General features: G+C 38.2%; 1 protein-coding gene and 1 long non-coding RNA gene across 4 annotated transcripts in view; one reads left to right on the top strand and one right to left on the bottom strand.

The window, feature by feature from the left end:
• LOC139814123 (uncharacterized) overlaps window positions 1-25040 on the bottom strand; it is a 173205-nt gene that overhangs the window by 141834 nt on the left and 6331 nt on the right. The gene's annotated exons all lie outside the window — the stretch shown is intronic.
• Window positions 21454-25040, top strand: part of Dpr1 (defective proboscis extension response 1) — a 337775-nt gene continuing 334188 nt past the window's right edge. Inside the window, exon 1 of one of the 3 annotated variants that reach the window (XM_071780143.1) lies at window positions 21454-22476. Coding sequence is in view for 2 of the 3 variants with exons in the window: in XM_071780140.1 (XP_071636241.1) it covers window positions 22401-22476 (76 nt within the window). In the remaining variant the exon portion in view is untranslated. The remainder of the gene's footprint in view (window positions 22477-25040) is intronic. The other 2 variants (XM_071780140.1, XM_071780146.1) reach the window with 2 other exon arrangements.

The raw sequence follows: 25040 nt of genomic DNA, 5'->3' as shown, positions 1-25040 counted from the left end.
ACCTTCGCGTTTCTCTTCTCGCTCGCAGTAAAGTTCGACGCAACGAAGGCAGAGCGGATCGTCGTACTGCAAATTCACAGCGAGCTCGTGAGGGACGACGACAGCTCGCGCTTCGTTAAAACGCCTTGCGCGAAACGGCACGGGTACGTATTCCGCCATGAAATTTTCACCGCCCGAAAATTATACGCGAGATTCTCCGCTCCGGTTGGTAATTATGCGCTCAGCCGACAGGCTAACTCTATAACCGTAAGTGCTTGATATTGTTGAATGGTGTCAGCAGCCGGCGATACGAATCTAGACGGCTAAACTAAAGCGATTTCTCCGAAGTGTGTCGCATTAAGAGATGCGTTTCGAATTATCAAGAGATTTAATCTCCGGTGGCCGTCGGTGTCCGCGCGATATGATTTATCGTACTTACCCAGTGGATAAAGATCTTGGGATATAATAAATGTTGACATGGTTGCCCGATATAATCTACATATGTGATTTTAGATTTACGACAAACAGTTTGTCAATCAAAGATTTCGTCATTTTATACCGGTTTCATATTTCCAGATTTTGAACGTATCGATTTTCAAAACTTACTTTTCCTTTCAACTGCTCAAAAGTTGTTCGCTAAATAATATGTAACAATTGCTACTGAAACTCAGCAACAAGTTCAACGGGGCACTGTTATAAAAGGAAAGGCGAGCGAGCACGGACTTCCAAGGCATAAATATTGAGCGAGCGTATCCCTCACCACCCGGCCCCACCGGTCTTGTACAGTTCTTTACGTCCGAAAACTTTCTTAGACGCCAGTTTTGCATAAAAGGGGAGAAAGTTTCTTTATTTAGACATCGACGGCGGCGCGGATTAAAAATTTACCAGAACGCGGTCTATTTTTCTTACAGTTGCGCGAGAAATCGATACTGGAACCGCCGTTGTAAGAATGAACGGACCAGAGTCGAGGAGAACACAGACGCAGAGAATTATTTATTAAACGAGCTCCTTCTGCCTCGGTCGGCTACGCTCATGGAACGGCATGTAAAGGATCGACGTAACGTCCCATAACGCGCGCGAACGACGGAACTAATCTATCGAAAAATTCCTTTATAACAGTCCAACGTAAGGGCATTATCCATAAAATTTTTGCTTACAAACTTTCTATTCTTATTTACAAAATGTTTTTTTATAAACACAGAAATATCACGACGATGTATACCGTATAGTACGTAAGCATATAAAATTTGATTTACGTAAAGCAATCTTTTTTATTTCAAAAGCGATAAAAATAAAATTGGAAATAATAAACTTAAGTAAGATGTCTTTAAACATAACTCAATATATTATTTATTTCGCCGCGCGCGTGAAATTTTAAGTATCTAAATCCAAAATAAATATTGCTTATATAGTTCAGTAGCTGTAAACATGAGGTATCCTTTATATGCAAAATTTTATGAAACTAGGTTTTATCATAATTTTGTTAATGTATGTGTGGAACTCATTACGTTTACATGCTACGTTGTAACATAATTAAATGTTTTCATCACAATTATCATAACGATGTTAAGCGGCGCGGAGAATTGAAATATGTTTGACATCTTCCATATGAAAGAGACATCGTATTCGATTATACAATTTACATATATTTATTCAGCGAATTACATCTATATTGCGAAATCCGCGGAATGTGTTCGTGACGGCAAGGATATGAAAAGCTGTTACGAGACGTAACATATTAACCTAATGTAGTTGTTAGCTTCTGTACAAAACCAGTAGCTCAAATAATAATGTTTCGTACCAAGATTTTCCTCTATTACATACAAAATTTTTGAAACGTTAGCAAAAATTCGTCTGCAGAACATATTACAACGTCCTAAAGTTGTCTAAGAGAGGTTTTAAAATTTCAAAAACATCTTGTAGGAACCATTAGAGAAATGTCTGTACGTCTTTAACATATTTCATGTTTTTATTTATAAAATTCTTGAGATATTGTTTTAAGATGTCTTATTTAGGATAGATTTGTATAATTTTCATAGGTAAAACTATAGATAGACTGCAAAAAATGTAAAATCATTGAGGATATATGTATACTCAACGAGACTTGATAAATAAAGAAACAGAGCATCCCTTATAAATTTGCTGAAAATTTGCTACAATTCCTGCAAAAGTGAATGTGCAGAGAGAAGTGTATAGGAACTTTAACAAGTGGTGGCTGTAAAAAATAATATTATCCGCGCAAAGAGTTCGATGTTCATGTTTTTCAAGAGTATGAAATTGGAGCGCGTGAAGTAAATCCTTGGCTTCCTTTTGCATCGAATTACGGGACTCCACCGCCGGATTTTCATATAACGATCACACGCAGGACTTGAGCTTTATATTCGCGTAAGCGGAGGAAGCAGAAAGATGCTCCCGCGGAACTCGGTAGAGAAACTACGTAGCCGCTCAGCGAAGAAACAACCGCGCGTAAAGTTAATAATGCAACAATCGCTGTCGACTACACGCTCCCCTGTCTTGCGCGTAGAATCATTCCTTCATATAATTTAATTAACTTCATATGCGCATTACACGGGATGTTAAAAAATATACAGACTTATAATATACTTAATAGCGTATTAGCAATTTATTAAGCATATTAATATAGCATATAATTTAGCATATTATTTTCAGCATATTAATTTAGCATTTATTAGCATATTATTAAGGAAAAAGTTTCAGTCACAATATATCTTCTTACAAAGAAAGATTATTTCATAATTTAACGATTTGAGCGATTTATTTGCTCTGTTACAAATAATTCTTCGTTTTATCGTAACGTAAATGAAAACAAAAATTTATTTCATGTTAAAAAGACATTATTATAGGATAGAATATTAGCGTGAGATTTAGTTAGCAAGAAACTTTGAAAGATTTCCAGATTTTTTCGAAATTTTGCTCGCGCCGGAGCGGCGTTGGCGGGCGTTACATGCATACCGTCATGGTTGAATGGGGCACGATATATTTCGACGTCAAAGTCAGCTTTGTCGAAAGCTGTAAAAATACGAAGGAAGATAAAAAAAGAGAGGAAAAGAGAAAAAAATACGTAATGTAAAAGAAAATGCAAATCATTATAACAATCACATATGTAACATTTTACTATCTTTCTCATTAAATATGACTCTATGTATACAAAGTTTATACACGATAATTTATACGCTAATTTTTAATATATAGAAAAAAAAATTGGATTTGAACGATTACTTTTTTTTCTAATCCGGCCCAACAGACGTGGCGGCGTGGCGCGGCGTGCCTGCTCGATCGCCGATTCCTCCTCGGCGTGATATCCGACCGGATATATTTCGCCAGCGCGCACCAAGCGCACGAATTCCATCAGGACGGTGGGATGATCGGGAATATTCGCATAGTTTTGCACGGGAACTCCGATAGCCGAATAACGTGGTTAAGGAGAGGAGAACGGAGTGGTAGCTATCCGCAACATGTCTCTGCTTTCAAGCAGCAAGACCGTTTCTGAACTTTTCGGGGGTACACGGGTAATGATCGCGCGTAACACATAATGATTTCGCCCGATGCGAATCGAGCAAGATTGATAGCGGTGAAATATCTACGAAGAAAAAAGGTCGTTCTTTTATATTACTTTTAAAAAAATATATAATAAAGAGCAAAAAGATAAGCACAAACAATATATATTTTTATTCGCGAAGTCGTACGAACGTTAGATAAGCTTTTAGATAAGCACACATATAATTATATCGTTCCTGTGTTCATAAAAGAAAAATTAGTGACAAATTTATTTAAGAAACGTACTTCTGAATATCGATCGCAAAAATATAAGAGATTAACGATGTATTCTCTCTTCGAAACGCTTTGCGAGTTCGTGTCACGCGTTCCGCCGCTATTTCTTTTTCGCATTTAATATCCACACGCCATGCCGTTGTTGTTTCTCCTTCAAGAAGCAGGTTCCCTCTTCGCGTGCGGAAGCGGAAACCCGCGACTGCGACGTTGGGAACGGAGACATTGTCACGACGCTGGATAATCGAGAATATTCGTACAGTTTTGCAGCGAGGTGGCAGCGATAGGTGGAATAAGGTGGGTTAGGCGAAGAGAGAAACGGCGAGGAGAGCTGTCCGCAACACGTCTCTGCTCTCAAGCAGCGAGGTCGCCTCGAGGCATCCAAGTTTACTCGCAACTTCACCGCCAACTTCTCAATATTCATCCCAATTATATACCGAAGCCCATGCACAATTGCCACCAAATCTACGCCGGCGCCTTCATATACACCCGAGAGCAAATGCGAATTCCGTTACATTCGCGTCCAGCGAAACAGCTGGCTGACTTCCTACTTTAAAGGGAATGTGAGCTTTCAAAGGCTTACTTTTTAAAGTTATACACCGTCTTCGTGACTGATCTTCAAGATAAAATTTTGACAAAGAATTTCACTTGAGATTAACTGAAGCATGAAGTTCTAATACTCTTTTTGCATGGCTAAAGCTTCAAACTTCTATCTTTTAAATGCTCGTAACGTCATTATTGACATTTCAATATTTTTATAGAGAAAATTATTATTATAGATTTCAACAAAAAGCTTGATACGCCTTATTAAAAAAAATTATAAAATTCCATGCCAATAATAATTCAATTCCTGCTTACTATAAATTCTCAAGTTTAACTTATTTTATCATAACGTTCTATATTCTGCGGCATAAAAATGCATCCAAAGTGGACTCGAGACAATAAATCGACAGGCAATATAAGTGACAGTAACTGTCACTAAGATTTTACCTTTTCCACAGATTTCTACGTCACAGAACTTAATTTAAGTAATATGATTTCTTTCGCTGTCCCGTGTATTTTAGAAGTATATTATGATGTTGTACGAGGACACTGGAGTCGTATCAAAATAATGTCAAAATAAAATATTCCTTAAACTGTTTATTTATTAAAAACAAAATATCCTAAGCTATTTAAAATTTTGAATTTACTAGTTATTTATAGTTATGAACCAGTTAAAATATTCAAAATTAAGATGAACATACTAAAGCTCACCGAGCGTGCTTAATTGCGCGCGGTAAGTTCTAAATAATGATGATGTAGTTTGCGATAATACTAATCCAGCGTTTGACGAGTAATTGTGTTTAAACCTCTAATATTCGCTTCTAATTCTGTTTAATTTAGTTGCACCAACTAACTAATAAGATTGTGTTTAAAAATATATCTCATAACATACCCCTCTGTTTGTTATTTTGTAATTAGTAATTATGTATTCTTGCGTTAAAATATAACTTTGGTTTTTTTTAACTCTTTTATATATATGGTGCGCACAAGCGGATTTATATATTAATAATTTGATAATATTACCTATATCTAATTTTACTTTTTGATAAAAATGACTTTCAGTTATTTTGTGTGCTGAAGTTAAGAATTAACTCTGTCATTTAATAAATAAATAATCATAAAAGTGAAAGTAATTCATCAGTAATGTCACTCTTAGAAATTAAAAATTGCACAGTCGACTATCGGATAAAAGAAGATCTAACAGCATCTTATCTCTTGTGCAAAAAACGCTCTTGAAAGGAAAACTGTTGAAACCTCATGAATGCAACACTAGTACTATAATGTAAAAAGCAATACAGGTCGAGAGATAGCAGATATCGACGTCATATGTGACAAAAGTAACACTCTGTTGTGTTATATCGACAAAATTAATTGCATCGCGCGATAAACTGTGCCGGGCGGAAAGTTTCACGCGGAACCGTAGCGTACTATATTGACACGTGTGTATATCACAATGTTCCCCAGAGGACTGTATACAATCCGGATGTGCGTTTTACTTTTTTATTTATTCGTAATATGACTTTGATAGTTCCGTGTAGATTATCGTGTCACACGGCAGATACCGCTACACGCGTGGCGTTAATTATTGATGACGCATCTGTATATGCGCCGTGTAAAATATTTGCAAGGGCTGAAACTCAAAGGAAAAAAAGATTTCAGCGACAGTTAAATCTACTTTGTTTTCATTTCAGAATATGGCAAAATATTTCTCTTAGATGCATATAGAATAATTTCGACTATCCGGCGTTTTCTAATTATCTTTATATATCCTATCCGGTACTTCTTCAGCTAATCCGATTTCGCAGGGGCAAATTACAGCTTTTGAGTTGTGCAGCGCGACTTTCCTCCATTCCCTAAATAAATTTTACAATTTTTGCATCTTCTTTCCCACGGACTAGGACTGAACTCGGCCGCTCTAACGACACATTAGAATAATAAGACTCTGAAGTGCATTAAGGTCCACCCCAAGAATCTCTCTCGTCCTGTTGCGCGCTTCTCGGTCCGTACATATATTTTAATTATGCCTCTGCCTTTCTCGGCGGCGTCTCTCCTGGCATTTTCTCTCGCAGGGACCGCAGACGTCCTGTGTGTCCCATCGAGAGGAGGACAACGAAGTTTTCTTTACGCGCCCCTTATTACGCGTGGACGAGTAAGAATGCCACGCGTGCACCGGAAAACCGTGTACTCGTTCCTCTCGCGGCCGGTGAAGCCACATTGATAATATAAAAGATCGCTTGAGAAGCCGCGCACGTCCCGCGTAATGTATGCGGGGAAACCGAGTAAAACAAAACAGTCCCGCTGAAATTGAATACAAATTTCTGGCTCGTTCTCTTTCTCTATCTCCCTCTTTCTTTCTTCATCCTTAGCCGCCGCCACGCTCGACACCAGAAATACGGAGGCGCCTTACTGCCTATGTCGTGGATATACGAAAAATTATGTTCGCCGTAATGACGATAAAAACGAGTGCGGTAGCATGAGTCCCATTTCAAGCGGACCACCAGGGTTGCTGTATCGAGACGAAGTACCGATACCTGATATCGACATCGGAGTCAACAAAAACTATCGATGATATACTTGATATTGGAGAGAATGTATCATGGTACCTGTAGATATTGTGTCCCTCGTATCTATTTGAAAATTAATATTTTAATCGAAAATTTCTTTGCAGTTTTCATTTGTAAAGCTTCAAGCTTTTTTAAACATCCTCAGAGATTTAACATCAGAAGATCTTTACAGATATTCGCAATCAGAGAGCTAATCTATATTTAAAAATATTAAAAAGTTTAATTAGGGAGAACTAAAAGTACTTAATAATTTTCTTAAGAAAGTATAAAACTTGGTATTTCGAATATTGATCCTCATCGCTTTCTGATAGTGAAAGAATAGAGAAAAAACAGAGAGATAAAGGCATAATACGATGGTAAAATACAAGAAAAGAATGTATTAATCAGAGATTTTCGTGACCAAGTTAACGTGAATTCTATCTTAAAAGGACAGTACAATTTTCTGATAATATTAACGCTTTCAATTCATAATTTTATTGCGAGATATAAAATACAATATAATGTCGTAAAATTCAATAATGAAGTTACACAATTTTGTCCTTTCTATACACTTTTATATATTTTAGATATGGATACATATTCAAATGACAAGCAGAAGAAGATAAAATAAGCTCCTTACAACTCACACAGATTAGAGTTACATCTTTAATATTTTTTGAAATAATAATCATTAATTAATTTGTGAAAAAATGCAATATTACGCTTTTATAAAAAGTTCTTATGTGCAGCCACTTTATTGAATGCGAGAATAATATATCCGTTTTAATTATTCGCAAATATTATATTGTACTTTATATTACAATTTTTTATATTAGCAAGAATTAAATTTGAGATATTATCTGCATCCTTCTTGTCAAAAATTAATCTTTTTTATATAGATCTTTTATTTTAATTAGATCTTTGAATCATCATCTAGCATGTTAAGATGCATGTAAAAGACACATTTCAAATCAGTGCACGTAAGGCAAAATGAGCAAATTGTCATTTCCACTTACAGTCTGGGGTATTTCGCTCGAGGTAATTGACTAAATTGCCATCAAGTGCGCGATCAATCGTCTTTGAGGGAAATCGTATCGCGTCCGATCGAGGATGACAAAACTAAATAGTAATGACGGTATCGATTCCAACAGGGAGTTATCACTTTCGAAGTCGGAATGAAGCGCGCGCGCGGCCGCGTTTCCAACTTTATTCTATCTTCGAAATTAGTTCAGCCGTCTTGGCACGTCTTTGTCGAGCTGTTGGTGATAAAGTTTAGTATGCTAATTCGCGGAACAGCTGTGCGGCTCCGCCAGCCCGAGCAAAATACCAAAATTATTGAATTTAAATTGCCGTAATTAAAACGTCTTACGGACGCCGACGAATTTCCAGATTTCGAATGATCCCGGTCTTCGCATTAATGTCGGACGCCCGCCACGCTACATGCATTGCATGCGCATGCATTACGGTAGACGGCATATGAAATTTATTATTATGTTTCTGAGTTTTTAGAATTTATTTAATAAAACTCGAAGAGTGCATCTTTGTGGAGAGAGAAAAAGAGAGAAGGATGATTATACGAACCAATTACGACATTGACGAAATTTATTCGTATATTCATTCTTTTTAAATTTATTCTTTATTTAATCATTCACTAAAATGGAAAGGTTTAAATGCAAATTATAAATAGTATAATATAAATTAAATAAAAATTAGAGAAAATTAAAAAAATTTTTTAATTATTCCTTTAATTTATACAAAAATGAATTATATATCAAGATCTTATATTAGCAAATATCTCTCACTAATATACGACATTCTTATTTAATTATCAGTAATAAGCAACGCTTTAACGCTTTCGCAAATTCTCGTTGTTAGCATCTAATTACTTAACTATAGACGAAACTATGTGTGGTAAATCGGTTTTCATCCCATTAATTAATATTCGCAGTGCCGCGATAGAGCGGCTTTATCGCAAATCACGATTAAATTTCCGAGTATTCCATCACGCTCCCGCTATTGAATCGTTTAGCCTCGCCATCGAGAGAGACTTCCGGATCATATTTAGGACACAATCGCGCGAGAAAACGCGTCGTGTCGCATTTAGTGGGCACTTCTCACGCGTGCGCGTTCGCACGCATGAAATCGGGACGCATTAGCGACAGCGGGGCGGGCGATTCCATATTCGGTTTAATCGTTTCCCATGCACTTCGCCGTGCCCATTGTCGGCCGTGGCTCTATAATAATTTAATGCCAGATATAATAAGTTACTTGCTGTCTGGCTGGCTGCCAGACTTGCCCTATTCATTTCCTCTGTGAAAGCCGAAAAGCGACCGAACAGATGGAGCGTTAACTTATGGACTGTCTCTTGATGGTGCCGCCATCGCCGATCCGCGGCGGACGCGCCCGAGTGAATTTAAACGTCGTCTGATCTTAATTGGTCAGCCCCTAATTGAGAGGCTCGTTAAAGGCCATTAATGCGCTACAAGCCGGCAAGATCCTTCCCCTCCTTTTTCTTTCGCGCGAACAATATGCGAATATGAAATCTTCAAGAGCTTTTAATATCTTAAAACAACTCAGTAAGCTCCGAAATCATAGAAATAAACTCATTGGCTTTAGGTACACTTTCTTGCTCTCTCATTTCACGACTTTATTTTTTCTTTCTCAATCGTGTATTCTGTTGTTGATCATTTTTGTCTTTTATAATTCTATTTTCGTAACTTGTTTCATTTGAATTTCGAATACAACAAACCTTTCAAACAAGTTGCGAATCTCTTACATTAATTAAAATTGGTTTTCATCAAATTAGAGCGGTGAAATTAAAGAAGTACTTTTTCCATATAAAAAAGAAAAAACAAAAAATTGCGTCGCAAAGTTGATTAATTCCAAAGATATTTGTAAGCTAAAAAAACGTGATTTTACAGAAGAGCGCTTCAAAACTAGAAATCTATGCACGGGCGGCGCGTATTAGTCATCTATATGATTTGAGTTTTGAAAGTGTTAAAATGCTCCAAAATTTATTTTATATACATATAGGTATGTCAGAATGTTCGTTTTATTTTTGTAAAGTTTTTTTAAAAATAAGAATTAAAAAATCATTTTATCGTCTCTCTTACATAGATAATTAATCAGCATACTATCTCGAGAAATACAACGAAAAATGCGTGTGATCGTATTTCTGATATAATAATAATTACAATCATAATTCCTTAAATTTCTAAAAATTTAAAAAAATAAAAAAATAAAATAGAATGAACAATATAAGCCTCAATTTTGAAAATCCTCAAATTTTCTATCATCACAAAAAAACTATTCGTGCCTGAATATTTATTTAGGAAAGATCTATTTTCGAAAAAAGACAGAGAAATAAAAAAACTGAAGAAAATACATGCGAGCTTCAATTTTTCGCAAAGAATCTGTCACATACGGGAACTGAAGACTTTTATCACGTCAAGATGAAATTCCATCAGCTTTCGGCGAGAGCGAGCAATCGCGCTAGACATTTAATTTCAATTAACGTCGCTGTCGAAATTATGCCGGGCGCAATTCAGCATCAGAGTATAACGCGACTCAAGCAAGTGTCTGCTGGAATTAATCGCCGGTTAAAATGCGTTCGGCCGATGCAACGCGACAAATTAATTCCCAGGGCGCTCTGTAAATACGGCGTATTATTGTACCGCCACCTGCGATCTATCCACTATTAGCGTTAGCTTGGGGGATAGATTTAATCAAAGGTGATAACCACGCCGGCATCGCGACAATATCGATTCTCGGCTGCAATCGATGAAATTCCGAAAATGTGTATCGAAACAGTGTAACGTATTCGCTGCGTAATCAAATACGAGTGATCCATTTATATCACGTGGATTATACCGAAAAATTTTACACAAATTATCGTACAAACCGAAACCAGTTTCCCAAAATGGTTAAACCGCTATTTCGATACGCCAATCGATTTATATCGACCAACATGATGCTACCCGTCATTTTTAATGTCAGAGCAATATAATATATCATCTTCATTTAAATAATGTTTTTAAAAAATAATTCAAAGTAAGAATAGACAAATGTCAAATTGCATATAAGTAATGAGTTTATCTCAGAAAATAAAATTGCAGATAAATAATTAGATGTATCTACATATATCAAAAATTATTAACATAGTAAACATAATAGTACACTTGTGTGTTTTTATTTATTTAATAATGGATATAAACAAGTTATTATATATATATATATATATATATATATAGAGAGAGAGAGAGAGAGAGAGAGAGAGAGATTATGTTACAATAGCAAATATTTAATCTTGCAGATTATCTAACTTTATCACAAAAACTTTTTCAAAAACTGGTTCAGCCGATATTGGAAGTTTTATTAATAGGAACAGCCGGAAAATGGAATTAAGCTCTCGCAAATAAGCATTTAGATTGATTTACCCTGAAGCGATAATATAAAATATGATGGTAAAGTTTGTATGGTTGAGATTCTTGCGGAGTTCGAAACCTATATATTCACCAAGATTAAATAAAATTTTTTACGAAATATTAATAAACCTTATAAACCCTCAAATATATGATCATTATAAGAAAACAAGATGCTCATAAATAATATGACAATATATAAATGTAACAATATTAAAATTAAAAATTAAAAACTATAAAGTCAACGTCTCAAAATATACGTAATATTTCTCAAATAAATACAATTTTATATGACGGAATAATTTAATTTAATATAACAGTTTCTCATTAAGCTTTAATTTTAACTTCTTTAACAATTTAGTAACTTTACGGATTATAATTTTCTATTCTTAATAATTTTTTCTTTTTAAACTTATATACATATAAGGTTTTATCGCTCATTATATATAAGAGGTGTTATGAAGAAAGTATAATATTATCTTTAAACTTTATAAAGAAATGATACTTATCCACTATAACTATGTTATCCAAAGTAGAAATAATAGTTTTCCGTTATCTCCTGCAATTTTGTTTTCATGTTTTAATAAAAAGATATAATATCGAACGCAGAGAATATACCGACACCCGATACATATAATATATCTCAATTAAAAGAAACTTTTAATCAGTTTAAGATAAATTTTAAACTTCAAGAAATAACATCTCCTATACTTATAAGGTAAGAATAATAATATTTTTACATTGCTAGATAAAATTGATTCAAGATACGCAATAATATTTATGTCTTCGATGTAAAAAATTAATGTTATATCGTTGCTGTTAATGAATAAGATGTTATATAAAAAACCTATAGATTTCTGATATTGCAACGATTTACATTTCAAAAAAATATAAACACGTTTAGTTAGAAATAAATAACAATTAAATACACCTCAATCTTTCTCTTTCGTTCTCTCTCTTCCGCTCTCAAAAAAAATTTTTTTTTAGGATTTTTAAGTACGATGCCCGTTTGGAGAGATTTTGAGATACAGTTCAAATCCCTAGCGCCATCCGTATGTGTTGAAGGGAAGCAATGAGCAAGTGGATACCGACAAGGGCCGAATTTCTCTCACGAAGAAATATGGCGGAAATGGATCGTAAAATTCATTAGTGACTGATGTTAACAGTTAACTAAGGCCAAGTTAACTGAAGCTGGTAAATACAACGAAATATTAAGTGATGATAAGCACTCGAAGTTCTGTTTTTCCAACAGTCCATCTTTCTAAATATTTATACAGTAATTAACTTTATTCAAATAAATGTAAAAACATAAAATCAAGTTAATGTAAAAAATTATGTTGGAGAATATCTATTAAAATATGTAAATATATTTGAAGAAAGCAAAAACCAAGAGAAAATATTCAATAGAAAATAGAGGAGTACCAATGGAGAACAGAGAAATATATATTATTATCTTTAATTAAATTATTCCTAAGTGATTTACATTCGATATTTAACAATACATTTTTTGCAGACCATCTCGAAGCTTATATATACATTTCTTGATTGCATCCGACGCGTGCAATTAATTCCTACACTTAACCGTCGCCAGACATATTATCATGTGAATAGCAAGTGCCATTCACATATTATACCGCAGCATTTGAGAGCACAAACTGGCGCGAGCCAACGATTACGCCAGCATTGTTCCGAAAATCCTCGTCATTCCGCTCCGCAGCAGAGCCGCGGGATATCCAACATTAAGACGTTGATCCCACAATTTCTTCGAACCACGGGAAAAGCGGCACCCGTCTTAAAGCGGAACCCGCCGCTCACGGTTATATATCGGATTTTACGGCGGCGCGAGTTTCTCAGATTTGATTTGAAACGTAGTGGCTAAGGATACACTTCTCACTGGTCTCCCCGGGGAGACTCCAGGTAGGGGGTTCTGCCTCGTTGATCAATGTTCGCGAAGTTCGCGACCTCAGAATCCCATATTGCTGCTCGCGCGTGTCACGATGAGAGCCACGGAGAAAGTTAAACCACACGTACGTAATTTGAATAAGGGTGCGATGAGGTGATATACATGCAGATTTCCCGTTCACGCGGTTGCCATAAGTGACTCGCTGTCGTCGTCGTCGTCGTCGTCGTCGTCGTGCGAGGACTTATAGCCAGCGGAAAGTTTAATTCGATGGAACTTCAATCTGTGTGCATGACGATATCGGACGCTGTCTCTAAATTGCGCTCGGCTTATCTCTGCACGGCACGTGAAGAATTGAACCCGCAGATTCTATTCATATATACTCGCCGCGCTGACAAACATTTTCGGAATTCGTCCGGTTGCGCGCGAGGTTTTGAATGAAGCGATTTTTATCGCGCCGGCCTTTTGTTCGATCCGAAAACGACCCGCAGTTTCCACGGGGAGATTTATTTCCGTTTCGAGAGAAAAAAAAGAAGAAAGTTACGTATACAGTATGCGGTAGAATTACTTTCTCCGTAGAGGATATTTTCATTATATATCATTTTCCATGCTGGAAGAAGGAGATATTGCTTGCTATTTCATTTTCAAGATAATAATACCATGTAATAGTATTATGCATCGCTTAATAAATGTATAAGTATTTTACTTTTTCTCAAAGTTACAAAAACGAGTGTGTATATACAGAACCAAAAGAAATAAAATAATCGCGTTACTTGAAGCAAACTAATGAGACGCGTACGGCCGATTAATCGTGAAGCATTAAACGTTTGTGGCCACGTTGCCTCATCTTTGCGGAAGAAATGCAAACTTCTACGACATTTACGGCTCCGAGGCTCGGCTCATTGTCCAAAATACATTCATCTCGCCGCAAAAGCGCTTACGAAAGCCTCTTGTGGTGGTAAGATAGGGACAGATTCTCTCTCGTTTTTGCGAGGCACCGGCAACTTTTCGGGCCGCTCACCCGCGCGAAGTTTCGACCGGAATTAGCGACACGGTTGGCCTGGAACGGCGAGGCCGTAACTCACCGGCTTCCACCATCGCCGCACGATTGTATTGCAAGTTCAGGCCGAATCGTGGCGCGCGCCGAGAACGAGGAATATTACGTGTCTGATTTAAAACGGGCGCAACTACTGCAGATTCATTACGCCCCGCTTGTTCCGTACGTCGGATGCGATTCCGCTTGTCACTCCCGTATTTTCAACGATATTTAACCATGAGACCGTCGAACTTTCTTCGGACGTATCTGTTATCGAGATGGAACACGCTCAGAGTGGTAGAAAAAGAAAAAAATCACTTATATTGCAGAACAATTCGCAGATTATCATTGCATTCTGGTCTACAAATATAAAATTTTGAAATTAAAACTGCAAATATATCCTTCTCTATTAAGAATGTATTCAGTTATTTATTAGAATTGCTATTTCCGTACAACTTTAATGAACTCAATAACTTTAATTGCAACGACTAATTAGTAGCTCTCATTGCAGCTTTCAATTTAACAGCTTTAGCATTGTGCCTCTTTGACACATTATTAGTATCATATATTTCCATCGTAATTACATCTTTCCAAGTCATGGCGTCATGGCGTAATATAGTTAAAATTCCTTACGTTAATGATCAAAACATAAAATCACGAAAAAATTAGATGTGTCTTGCACATTAAAGGCTTTGATTGCCCTTTGCCGGCTCGAGATACCAAAGCAAAGAATAATAATGAAATTTTGCTGCGCATAAATTATGTTTTAATTGCTATTCGCTGAGTCTGATTTTTATTAAAACTTTCCCGAGAAAGCATCACTTGTATTGCTTTACTTTTGATTTCATATTTTACTTAAATTAATCATTTCGAAAAATTAAATCTAACTGAATCAATAACGTTCCGCGAACTTTGAGAAACTATAATAGAAGATGATTCCATAAATCATTAGTATACGAGTATTTATAAACTTTCATATAAAAAATGAGAATTATTATTTCAAAAAACCAATTATTATTTTTAATGATAGAAACATACTTTAAATAATAGAATTATCAATTAAATAGATAATGCGATATTTGGTAGCTTAATTTCTGCAGTATATACTCATGTTATCGAATACTGAATGTTTGGCTGCACGATGTAATTGGCAGGCAAGAACTTCAAAGCGATCTTGCTTCAAGCTCATGCGTCTTTAGTTATTGTGCGTTCGGCTTTTACATACATTGTCGCAGGCAGCTTTTACGCTCTCAGCCCGTTCGGCCATGACGCGAACGACATCAAAGCGGCTAAACGTGTAAGTCAACAACGCAACGACGAGCTTTGGACCCATAATTATGCAGCAGCTGCATGTACCTATACGCTACGCCGATATTACTTCGTTTAATGTAAATGTACACTTAATCACGCCACTTTTGTAAATATATAATATTTACAAAACTCTTTCTGAATTAAAATGTTTTACTAAGTAGGTATTATAATTGGAAAATGTGTTTATCGGTTCGATTATGTTCCCAAGCAGCAAATAATCAATTAAAAGCAGCTCTCTGATTTCGATGCCAATATATGTATATATTAGTTTTATTCGATACGTAAATCCGAACAACCGCATCGAAGAACGTGAAGGGACGAGTCTGATTTCGCTTTAGCAAATTTGCGAGACACAGATTTCCGAGTTAAATATAATATACAAGTTTGCGCGCCCCATTGATTTCTGATCTCCAATCCATTATCGCAAAAATGACATCTACGTTTGAGCGCGAGAGCAGTCACCGCAGAATTTATCGAACTACTTTACATCATTGCCGAAAGTATAAACGATCTCCCTCCCCTCTCGAGTCGCGGTCGTACATCAGTTTTTAAGGGTGATCGATCAAACTTTTCAATACACTTACACGAGAGGGGGCGGAGAAGTCCTTCCCGATTTAATATACCATTAAGCTTAAATGTGCTGCATCCGGGGGCACTTCGTTCTACCGTTCTCCCCACCTCAACTACTTCGTGCTTCCGCATTGAAAACTTAAATTGTGCGCATTCACTTCGTCCTGGATTTTTGCTTTCCAAGTCCCGGCGAATTAATCTTATTTCAATATTGATAAAGTCGGTCGTAAGTCATAGCGCCGATCGCGGTTCCAATGCGCCTCGATAAATCACTTCACGACTGTCGATTGGTTGAAAGTTACTCCATAAACTCACAGCACTTTGACACCTTATTCTTGCGAATGCTTATCATTAGAGATAGGCTCTATTATCGTAGCAAGGTATCGCACAATCGGATGACTCTATACGAAAAACGGACATCTGGAAGAGAAATAATTCCTCCATTAAACGAACGATGTTAATTTTTCGTTGCCAAAACTATGGTATTCTGCAGACATAAATGGGTCAGAGTCTCGTTCCTTTAATAAAAGGAGAATAGACACTATATATATGTATGCACAATTGTTATAGAAAACTACACAACCCAAAAACCCTATCACCACCATTACGCAATGGGAAGCAGCACAGGTCAAGGAAGACATACTAAAGGTAATGGCCCGTTTATACCGCGGAAACGGCCCGTCAAGAAAATCGATATCACTCACAGCATTGAAGCCGTGGAATGCGGGTGGGAACCCGCGGGCTGGTTCTTAAACCGCGATTTCTTAGCTGGTAGTGAAATGGCGGTGTTTAGCATGAGAAGGCGTCTCACAAAGGGCAGCTCGTTACGACACTAAATCAACTGCCTTGAAAAATTCTGATAAGAGCGAAATGAGATGGGGCAATGAGAAGAATACCCTCCAGCCGTGAACCCGTAGATTGTTGCATTTTTAAGTGCGCCAAAAGCAAAGCGACAATGTAAAAATAGCATCAACGCAATGAGTGTCGGAATAACGATAAGTATAATGCCCAAGGTAATTTACAAAGTGTAAGGAACGAATGATAATGATGTAATTATAGCAAATGACGTATATCTCACGTCCTTTAATAAAAGTTCTCTCTTATAATTTATTATAAATGTTAAATATCAAAATAAAATTCGCATCATAACAGAACAATACCGTTATAAAAGCGAAACATAGAATAGAATATTACGTCAATTGATATTAGGTCAACGCGAATTTCCCGCGAGTAAATGCGATCAAACGACGCTAATCTTCAACCGCGATGTTTCACGCCGTACTAAAATCGATAATCGGCACGATATGACACGAAAATGCGTGCGTGCGTGCGTATGTGCGTACATATTTGCCTATGCCATGCGAGAGATATTATAGCAAATTGCCAGTTTTTACGTTGGGTTAACCTCCTAGTAAAATTCACTGCATGAAATATCGAAAACGCGTTACTGTATTGTGCATGCGCGATCCGCGACTGTATTTTTCGCCAGTATGTAAAAGATAATTAGTCATTAACGCGCGTTTAGACCGGCCGCGGCCATTGCAACTGCAATGTTTGTTCGCCAAGTGGCGCGCGGCGGTTCCATTTAAATAATGTATGCTAAAATCGGACTTAATTCCGCGCCTTCTCTCATGATAAAACTCTGCAAGCGTTTAATTCCCCGACGATTATCAAAATAAAAGCCGAATTTATACCCATGGAACAACATGGCGATTCGAGCGAGTATTACCAACACGATCCATTCTCGGCCTGAAATTGCGTAAATATGCTCGGCGAGTTATTGCTGTTATTGCCTATTCATGTTGATAATAATCTCAGAGCATTATAACGGTGTTGTAATATTGTTTGGCTAAAAATCAAAACACCGCAAATGAAAAACAACTCGTATTTTAAATTAGCAGCTTATTGCTATACAAGAATGGAGAGCAATTTAGATACACAAAAATTTAATATTTCCCTCAGGCTTACAATTATCGATTACATTTTGGAGAACAATTAATTTTTCATACTTCTTTTTTTTACGCAAAAGCATATTTTACAAAATTTTAATGTGATAAATACCTTTGGATAAGAAATCTATACAGCACGTTTCAAGGAATAGATATCAAGCTTCGTAATAATTCATTACAAAATACAAACTATCTAATTATTTCATGCAGAATTGCACACCATATTTTAACAGATTTATAATACTTACTCCCTTTTTATGATATTTTATGACATTGAATTATTAATAATTATAGAATCAATAACTGTATTTCTGTACAACAGCAATTGAGTAGATTATGGGAGCTATTTGATCACGACAAACATTCCACTGAAACATATAATACTCTATTAGTATTATTCCGAATCGTCATTGTGAAAATGTAAACGTTGTGAAAGTGGACATATCATTAGAGTCATCGCGAAGACAGATCCGTTTTAATTTGCGCTGCGGTGGAAATTTCAGAAAATCGGGGCTAATGATCTGAAATTGCACGAAAACATGCTGGACCCCCGATGTTCACCCCGCGCGATTAACGCTAAACTTGATGTACGGTTTTGAATGCTGTCGATATAACCGGTTGCTTACGTGCACGACGCCATGCGCCAGCGAGGGATTAGACCGAGGCAGCTTATATTCGACGTTCCGCGCATGTTGGGAATTCGACTCTTGCGGTTTCGGGATGGATCTTTGAGTTTGCATGGATCGTTGAGTATTATTTGCAAGTGGATGCATGTTGACTAAATATTTAGTTGAAATGTTGACAAAGTTATAGTGTATACGCGAAATGTCACCAGCTCGAAATTTCGACCTCACGGTTGCACATAACTTCGCAGAGTATCTTATACAATAATTATCAACATAGACAAACAAAATAAGCAAGGAAACCTTGCATATAGCGCAATAATATACATAACTTTAATACATAGATACGTACATTACGATAATTTTAATTTTATAATACTTGCTATACCTTATGTTTGATTTTGTTTTATAAATAAATAATAGACAATTTTATCTTTAATTAAAATACAATAGATTCTTTCTGTAATTTATCTAGCTTTCTTTTATATATTAAATAAATACATTATTTACTTTTTTCAATTTAGTACTTCAAATTAAATGTAATGAAAAGTACAAATAGAACTCCTAACATTTCGTACATTGTAAAACCTGTAGAAATTTATTGTCGATAAAAACAATGAGCCTTTAGTTCGAAGAATAATTAGAGAAAAATAATAATCTTTTGTAAATTCAGGTTTCTTAAAAACCGATTAAACGTGATTATGTAGTAGATTATGATATGAGTGTAATGGACAATTTATATAAGGATTTATTTTATTATTATTCGTGATATTAATAATAATCGAAATCTTTCTTTGTTTCTCTTGATTACCACGTTAATCATTAGAACACATAGGCAACACACGAAGAAAATTGAACAGTACACGTCGGAATCTGTCTCGACACTCTCGACCACACGATGTATGCCGCTGCATACCGCAGAACGTATTGATGTAGCGACTGATTAATGTAGCAATGTCCGATTCACATCAGTACCATAACTCAATAGATCCCTGATATATTATTCCGCTCGTAAGATCAACTACGCAGAATTCTCGTTAACGTGGAGCGTTCGGTGTACCAACTGCAGGCTTGAACAAATACCACTCGACAACGAAGGCTACACACCATGGGCATGCCGCGCCGCACGATCTCGTATAGACGTGTAACAGGCGGAACATTTTGCTCTAGATCCGTTCGATCAATCCCGTCCCATCTGAAAGCACGCGCTGGCACGTATCCTTTTAGAATCGCTAAAGCCCGCCTACTCGTTTCGATGGAGCCGTCCGGCAAAGCCCGTTATATGATCTAAACAGAGTGGCGATCCGCCTAAAAGAAAGTCAAAACCCCGTTTGAGCGGATCCGACATTGAAATAGTTTCGTCAACATCAAACCACGCCGCGCCGTTGCGAAATTTCGGCAAACTCTCAAATCCATCGAAAAATACTCGCACGATCAATAAATGATTATCTCAGAAGATTTAAAAGCATGAATCCGTCCAATGACATAATTAATTCCCGCTCGATAATCAAAGGCTGGTAGTATTAACATTGCAACGGATTAATCTGTGAATTCAAGAGAAATTGAAGATTAACTGCTAATTCACAATTGATATATGCAGAAAGGAAATAGAGATATTTTCATCAAGGCAAATCTAAATTAGTTTTGCAATAAGGGATTTGCTCGTAATAGATCGCTAATGCTCATGTACCATGAGACAAATTGTTGTTAGCAAAATATGTAATTCGAAAACACTTTCAACCGATAAACTATTAGTCTGTGATCCTGCAGATTCGTGAATCGCCAAGCTTTTGAGCAAAGCATTCATAGATCTCAGCTTCTATAAGCCTTCCTCCGATATAGCGTTCACTTCACAATCGAGAGTTTCCTCCGCGCACTAACATTAACAGCCGTTATTGTCGATAGGGCCGAGCCTGCGGTACATACTTGGCAACGGTATTCATGTCGATAACTTTCTGTAAACAGGAACACGTTACGCGTCGCTACCAATGTGCTGCAGTTTGGCAATACTTGCTGAGTCTTGCTGGAGTTCAATGGTCCGTAGTGCAAGCATGCGAAATTACCAACTTTGAAAGAAAAAGAGAAGGAGAAGGGGGAGAAGGGGAAGAAGAGAGGAGAACGTGTGTCTGTGCATATGTGCCTAAAACGAATGACATTCTATCTAATTTTAGTGCACTATTAATATATATGTTATATATATTTATTGGATTCATCAAGAGCGACGAGGATTATTTAGAATAACTTATTCAATAGAAATTAAATGCTTTTGGTGGAACATGCATTTGCAATTTTTATATTATGTACATGTTACTTCGGCGTTCAGATATAGCGTCCACTGGTTTTGTCTCCTGAAAAAATGCCAATTTTCGCGACATGCACTATACATATAATCAGACTGCACTTAGGACGAAGGTGAAGAAGAATTACGACAGCCGCTAATAACTGACGTCTAATATGGACAAAGTTCGCCGATCTGTCAGCAGTGACAACATCATAATTCTCGTGAAGACGTCGGAGACAACCGCGGGGTCGACAACAAGACGAACCCCTCGACGAACGTCGGGCGTGTGTGTATGTGTGTGTGTGTATATATATGTGTGCACCCCCGATCTTGCAGCGGTCATCCCCCAGTGGCCGCGGCGTCGCGCGACGAGATAGACGAAGAGAGATAGTAAGGGTAGCAGAGAGAAGAGAGGAGAAGCGGTCTGCGCGTAACCGGTTCGCGCTTTATCCGCGGCGAACGCAGCAAAGTCACCGCGCAAGCGCGCCGCGGCGAAGTGTCCCCCACAGGATCATTTCGCGCCGCGACGCCGAGCGGCAGGCCTCATCCGCGCCGGCGGCTGGTCCATGCGGGTTCAACGTCGTCGCGCGGGAGGACGACGACGACGACGGCGACGACGAAGGGCGACAGCGCGGCCTGACGACGATCAGAAGCATACGATGACGATCGTCCGGCAGAGTTTCGCGAGTTAAGTCGGGGGAAAAAGTCTCGCGACTCGGATCGAATCCTGATTGCCGACCGAATGCGGCCGACGCGCGCGTCCCGGCCGGAGGATGCTGCGCCTGAGACAGGGCACTCGCGGATCGCGCGTCGCGACGCTCGTCCAGGCGGAAGCTCCACGTGAGCGCGGCTGTCATCGGGGACGCGTGCAAGTGCACCTCGGCCGCGTGAGAGCGGCCGCGGGAGAACATCGTTTGTGAGCATTTAAACCTTGTTACCGTGGATTACCGTCAAGGATTTATGATCGATACGCGCATAGTCTCTGACAATACCATTGATATATCAATATATCATGGCATTCGCGTCCTACGCTTGAAAAGCTTTCACGAATTGAGAGTTGATGGTTCTAACAAAATCGTGCCGTTGCAGTGGATGATATTAATCTCCCCTCCAGGTGTTAATCGTGATGTAATTTCTTTATCGGAACACAAATGTTTATGCAAGAGTTAAAAATTGCTTATAGTGAAGTACGGAACATGTGTATGGTTTTTGGGGTGAAAGCTTAAGTGTCTTGTCTATGCTGTTTCGAGAAGGCACTACTCTCGATTTGACAAAAAAAAATCTAACTCCGTTTTCATTGTGGAAGATACGACACAGTGAAGACGTTGCACAGTGCGCGGACACGGCATAGACGTAAAAGATCGATGACCGCACATCGTGCTTCGCGATAGCGAGTAACTGGTAACGGTTAACGAGCAAGGATCGGTAGTGCAGCGAGCGATCGAGGTGTTAAAAATGCTGTGTCGCTGGCTCGCCGTGCTGGTACTCGCTGGTATTCTCCTGGTTATCGAGGCGATCGCGATCAGCCAAGGTACGTTGCAATCTCATTCGAAATCCTCGGAACGTTAGGAAACGACTAACTTGTCCAGTGAGAGCCCGACTTCGTCTTCGAGGAAACTTACCGCGTTCTTGCGGGAATGCTCGAGATAACGTGCTCCTGCGAGACTAATTTACGTAATTGAATGTCAGCGATGAAAACTGATACAGTCCCTTAATTTTCGCGCTCGTGCGGAAAACTTGTCACGTCGCTAAAATTAATGCAGTACCGCGAAGCATGTAATCTTTGCAATCAAGTACCCCCTTGCCTTCTCGTAGTTAGCGCGAATATACACCTATGGTATCATTAACGTTCGCGTAGAGCCGTAGAAAAACGTAATCGCTGGCGAAATAGGTGTTCCGTAAAATCAACGTGTTAGCGTTGCAAGAAATCTCCGTTCCATTACGTTGTATTTTAAGCTTTAAGAACTTTCGCGCGGCAAGTTGAACTTTTTCGCAGTTGTCTATCTCTAATCAACGCGCGCACTCTTGCATTACTAATCGCGAATTAATGAGAAACACATACTCGTGGAAAACTCTCAAACGCTAATTGGAACCAATACGTATTTAAAACTTGAATTTAGGTTCGCGTAACGTTTATCTCAAAAACGATTTCCCGGCTGCAGGAGAATGCATGCGATGTATGCAGTTCTAATAATTACACTATGAAAATTTCAATAGTGTGTAGAAAGAGATAAGGCAGGAATATGAGATATCCATATTACTTCCACATCTATTTTCTGACCTATTAAATTAAACGTTTAACTGTACAAAGTCAAATAATATTATAGGGGTATTCAAATAAGTTAGAGTTTAACGGTTTGACAGGTTATGTCGGGTTAAAGTCGAGTAAAAAGTTAATTTTTACACTTTTAACCCAAAGATTAATGTGATAGGTTAATGAGTCACTTATGTATTTTGCATAACCTTAAAGAGTAACGCGCCCAAAGTTAATTAATTAACTTTTTACTCGACTTTAACCCGACATAACCTGTCAAACCGTTAAACTTTAACTTATTTGAATACCCCTTATGTGTAAAATCGGATGCACACTCCAGTAATAAAAGGACAAATCGTAGCGGAGATATCTTCTCCCTAGAGTCTCCTCATGCCGGTAGCATCGGAATTTTCGCGCGGGCGTTAAATTGTACGAAGTTACGTAACGTTTGCTCACTCGCGCAGCTCTGGTTGTCCCTCATAGCGATCCAAAGTAATTACGCGGGCAAAGATTATGTCAGTTCGACCGAACCGCACCAGGGTCCCACTACTTCCAACTTGCGGAAATACCTGTGCGGCGAGCTCGCGGATGCCGAGTTTGGAAACATCGCGGTCGCGTTCAGTCGGCTCGCGCCGCTAATTGTCGGTTCATAGTCAGTGATCCAGGATAATTGCGCGGGTGGTGGCTGCTCGGGTACGAATGCACCGCTCTCGGGACCACGTACCAGGAGATGGCATACGTGCTAATGCGCGGAAACACGTGCGAGGATTTACCCCGTACGCGCTTTAATCGTGCTACGACGACGACGACGACGACGACGACGACGACGACTAAGACTACGACTACGACAATGAACATGACAACAAAAACAACAACAACAACGACGACGACGACGACGGCGCGAGGACTATGAGATTGCGTGGCCACCATCGGCGGCATTTCATGACGCCATGCGCCAGCTTGAATAATTAAAAAAAAAGCCGACTCGTTTGCTTCGTATTCGCCGGACGGCACCCTAGTATCGACCGAGCAGAATTGAAAACTAGCGTACAATCGTCACCTGGTGGCCCCATAATTACGGCGACACGGCGCAAATCCTTACAATCAGAGCGCGGCAGAATGTGGCACGTATCAGAGATGCGTACGTACACAGAGACGCGCAGACGGAACAAAAGCACTCGTCTCGCTTCGCATCGTCCGCGCATATTGGCTCGAGAACGTAATTGAGTGCGACGTGCAAACACTCGCGGCGATTGTTTCGCCGTTTGTCAAGGGAGACATGATTTCACCACTTTGCAACTAGCCTGGTAGCCCGGACGCGGTATTCCGCGACAGATAACGCGCGCTGCCTATCTTTTTCGCAGCATGCCGGACAAAAAGAATTGGAGAAAAAGAAAGCAGTGAACGGAGTCTCAGGAAAAATGAATTAATAACGGCATCGAAAAATAAAACGTAATAAAACATCCAAGTCACCTAAGCACTTAAGAGATAAGAAGGTAATAGAAAAAAGTGGTTTTTGAACATTAATTGCGCTGATTTATTAATATACCGAAGACTGTATGTTATGAATATATCCCAGTTATTAGTAATTACAATGTGTTAAATCAGAATAATTAGAAATAAACTGGACTTGCGTAAAAAGCTTCTTGTTCACGACGGATTATAAGGATTATTTCTTTCATTCACTTGATGGTCAGATTCATTTCATTAACTTGCCATTCGCATATCGATCCGATTTGTACGCAGATTTTATTGCTCTCGCATTTAATTAATTGTTAACGGGCGCGGAAATACTTGCATGATCGGTGATGATGCACAGATACAGCCGCGTATTCGCGTGA

The sequence above is a fragment of the Temnothorax longispinosus genome, chromosome 6, assembly GCF_030848805.1.
Source record: "Temnothorax longispinosus isolate EJ_2023e chromosome 6, Tlon_JGU_v1, whole genome shotgun sequence".
Taxonomy (NCBI): Eukaryota; Metazoa; Arthropoda; class Insecta; order Hymenoptera; family Formicidae; genus Temnothorax; species Temnothorax longispinosus.
Note: the sequence above shows the minus strand (reverse complement) of the source record. Positions and strands in the feature narration are given on the sequence as shown.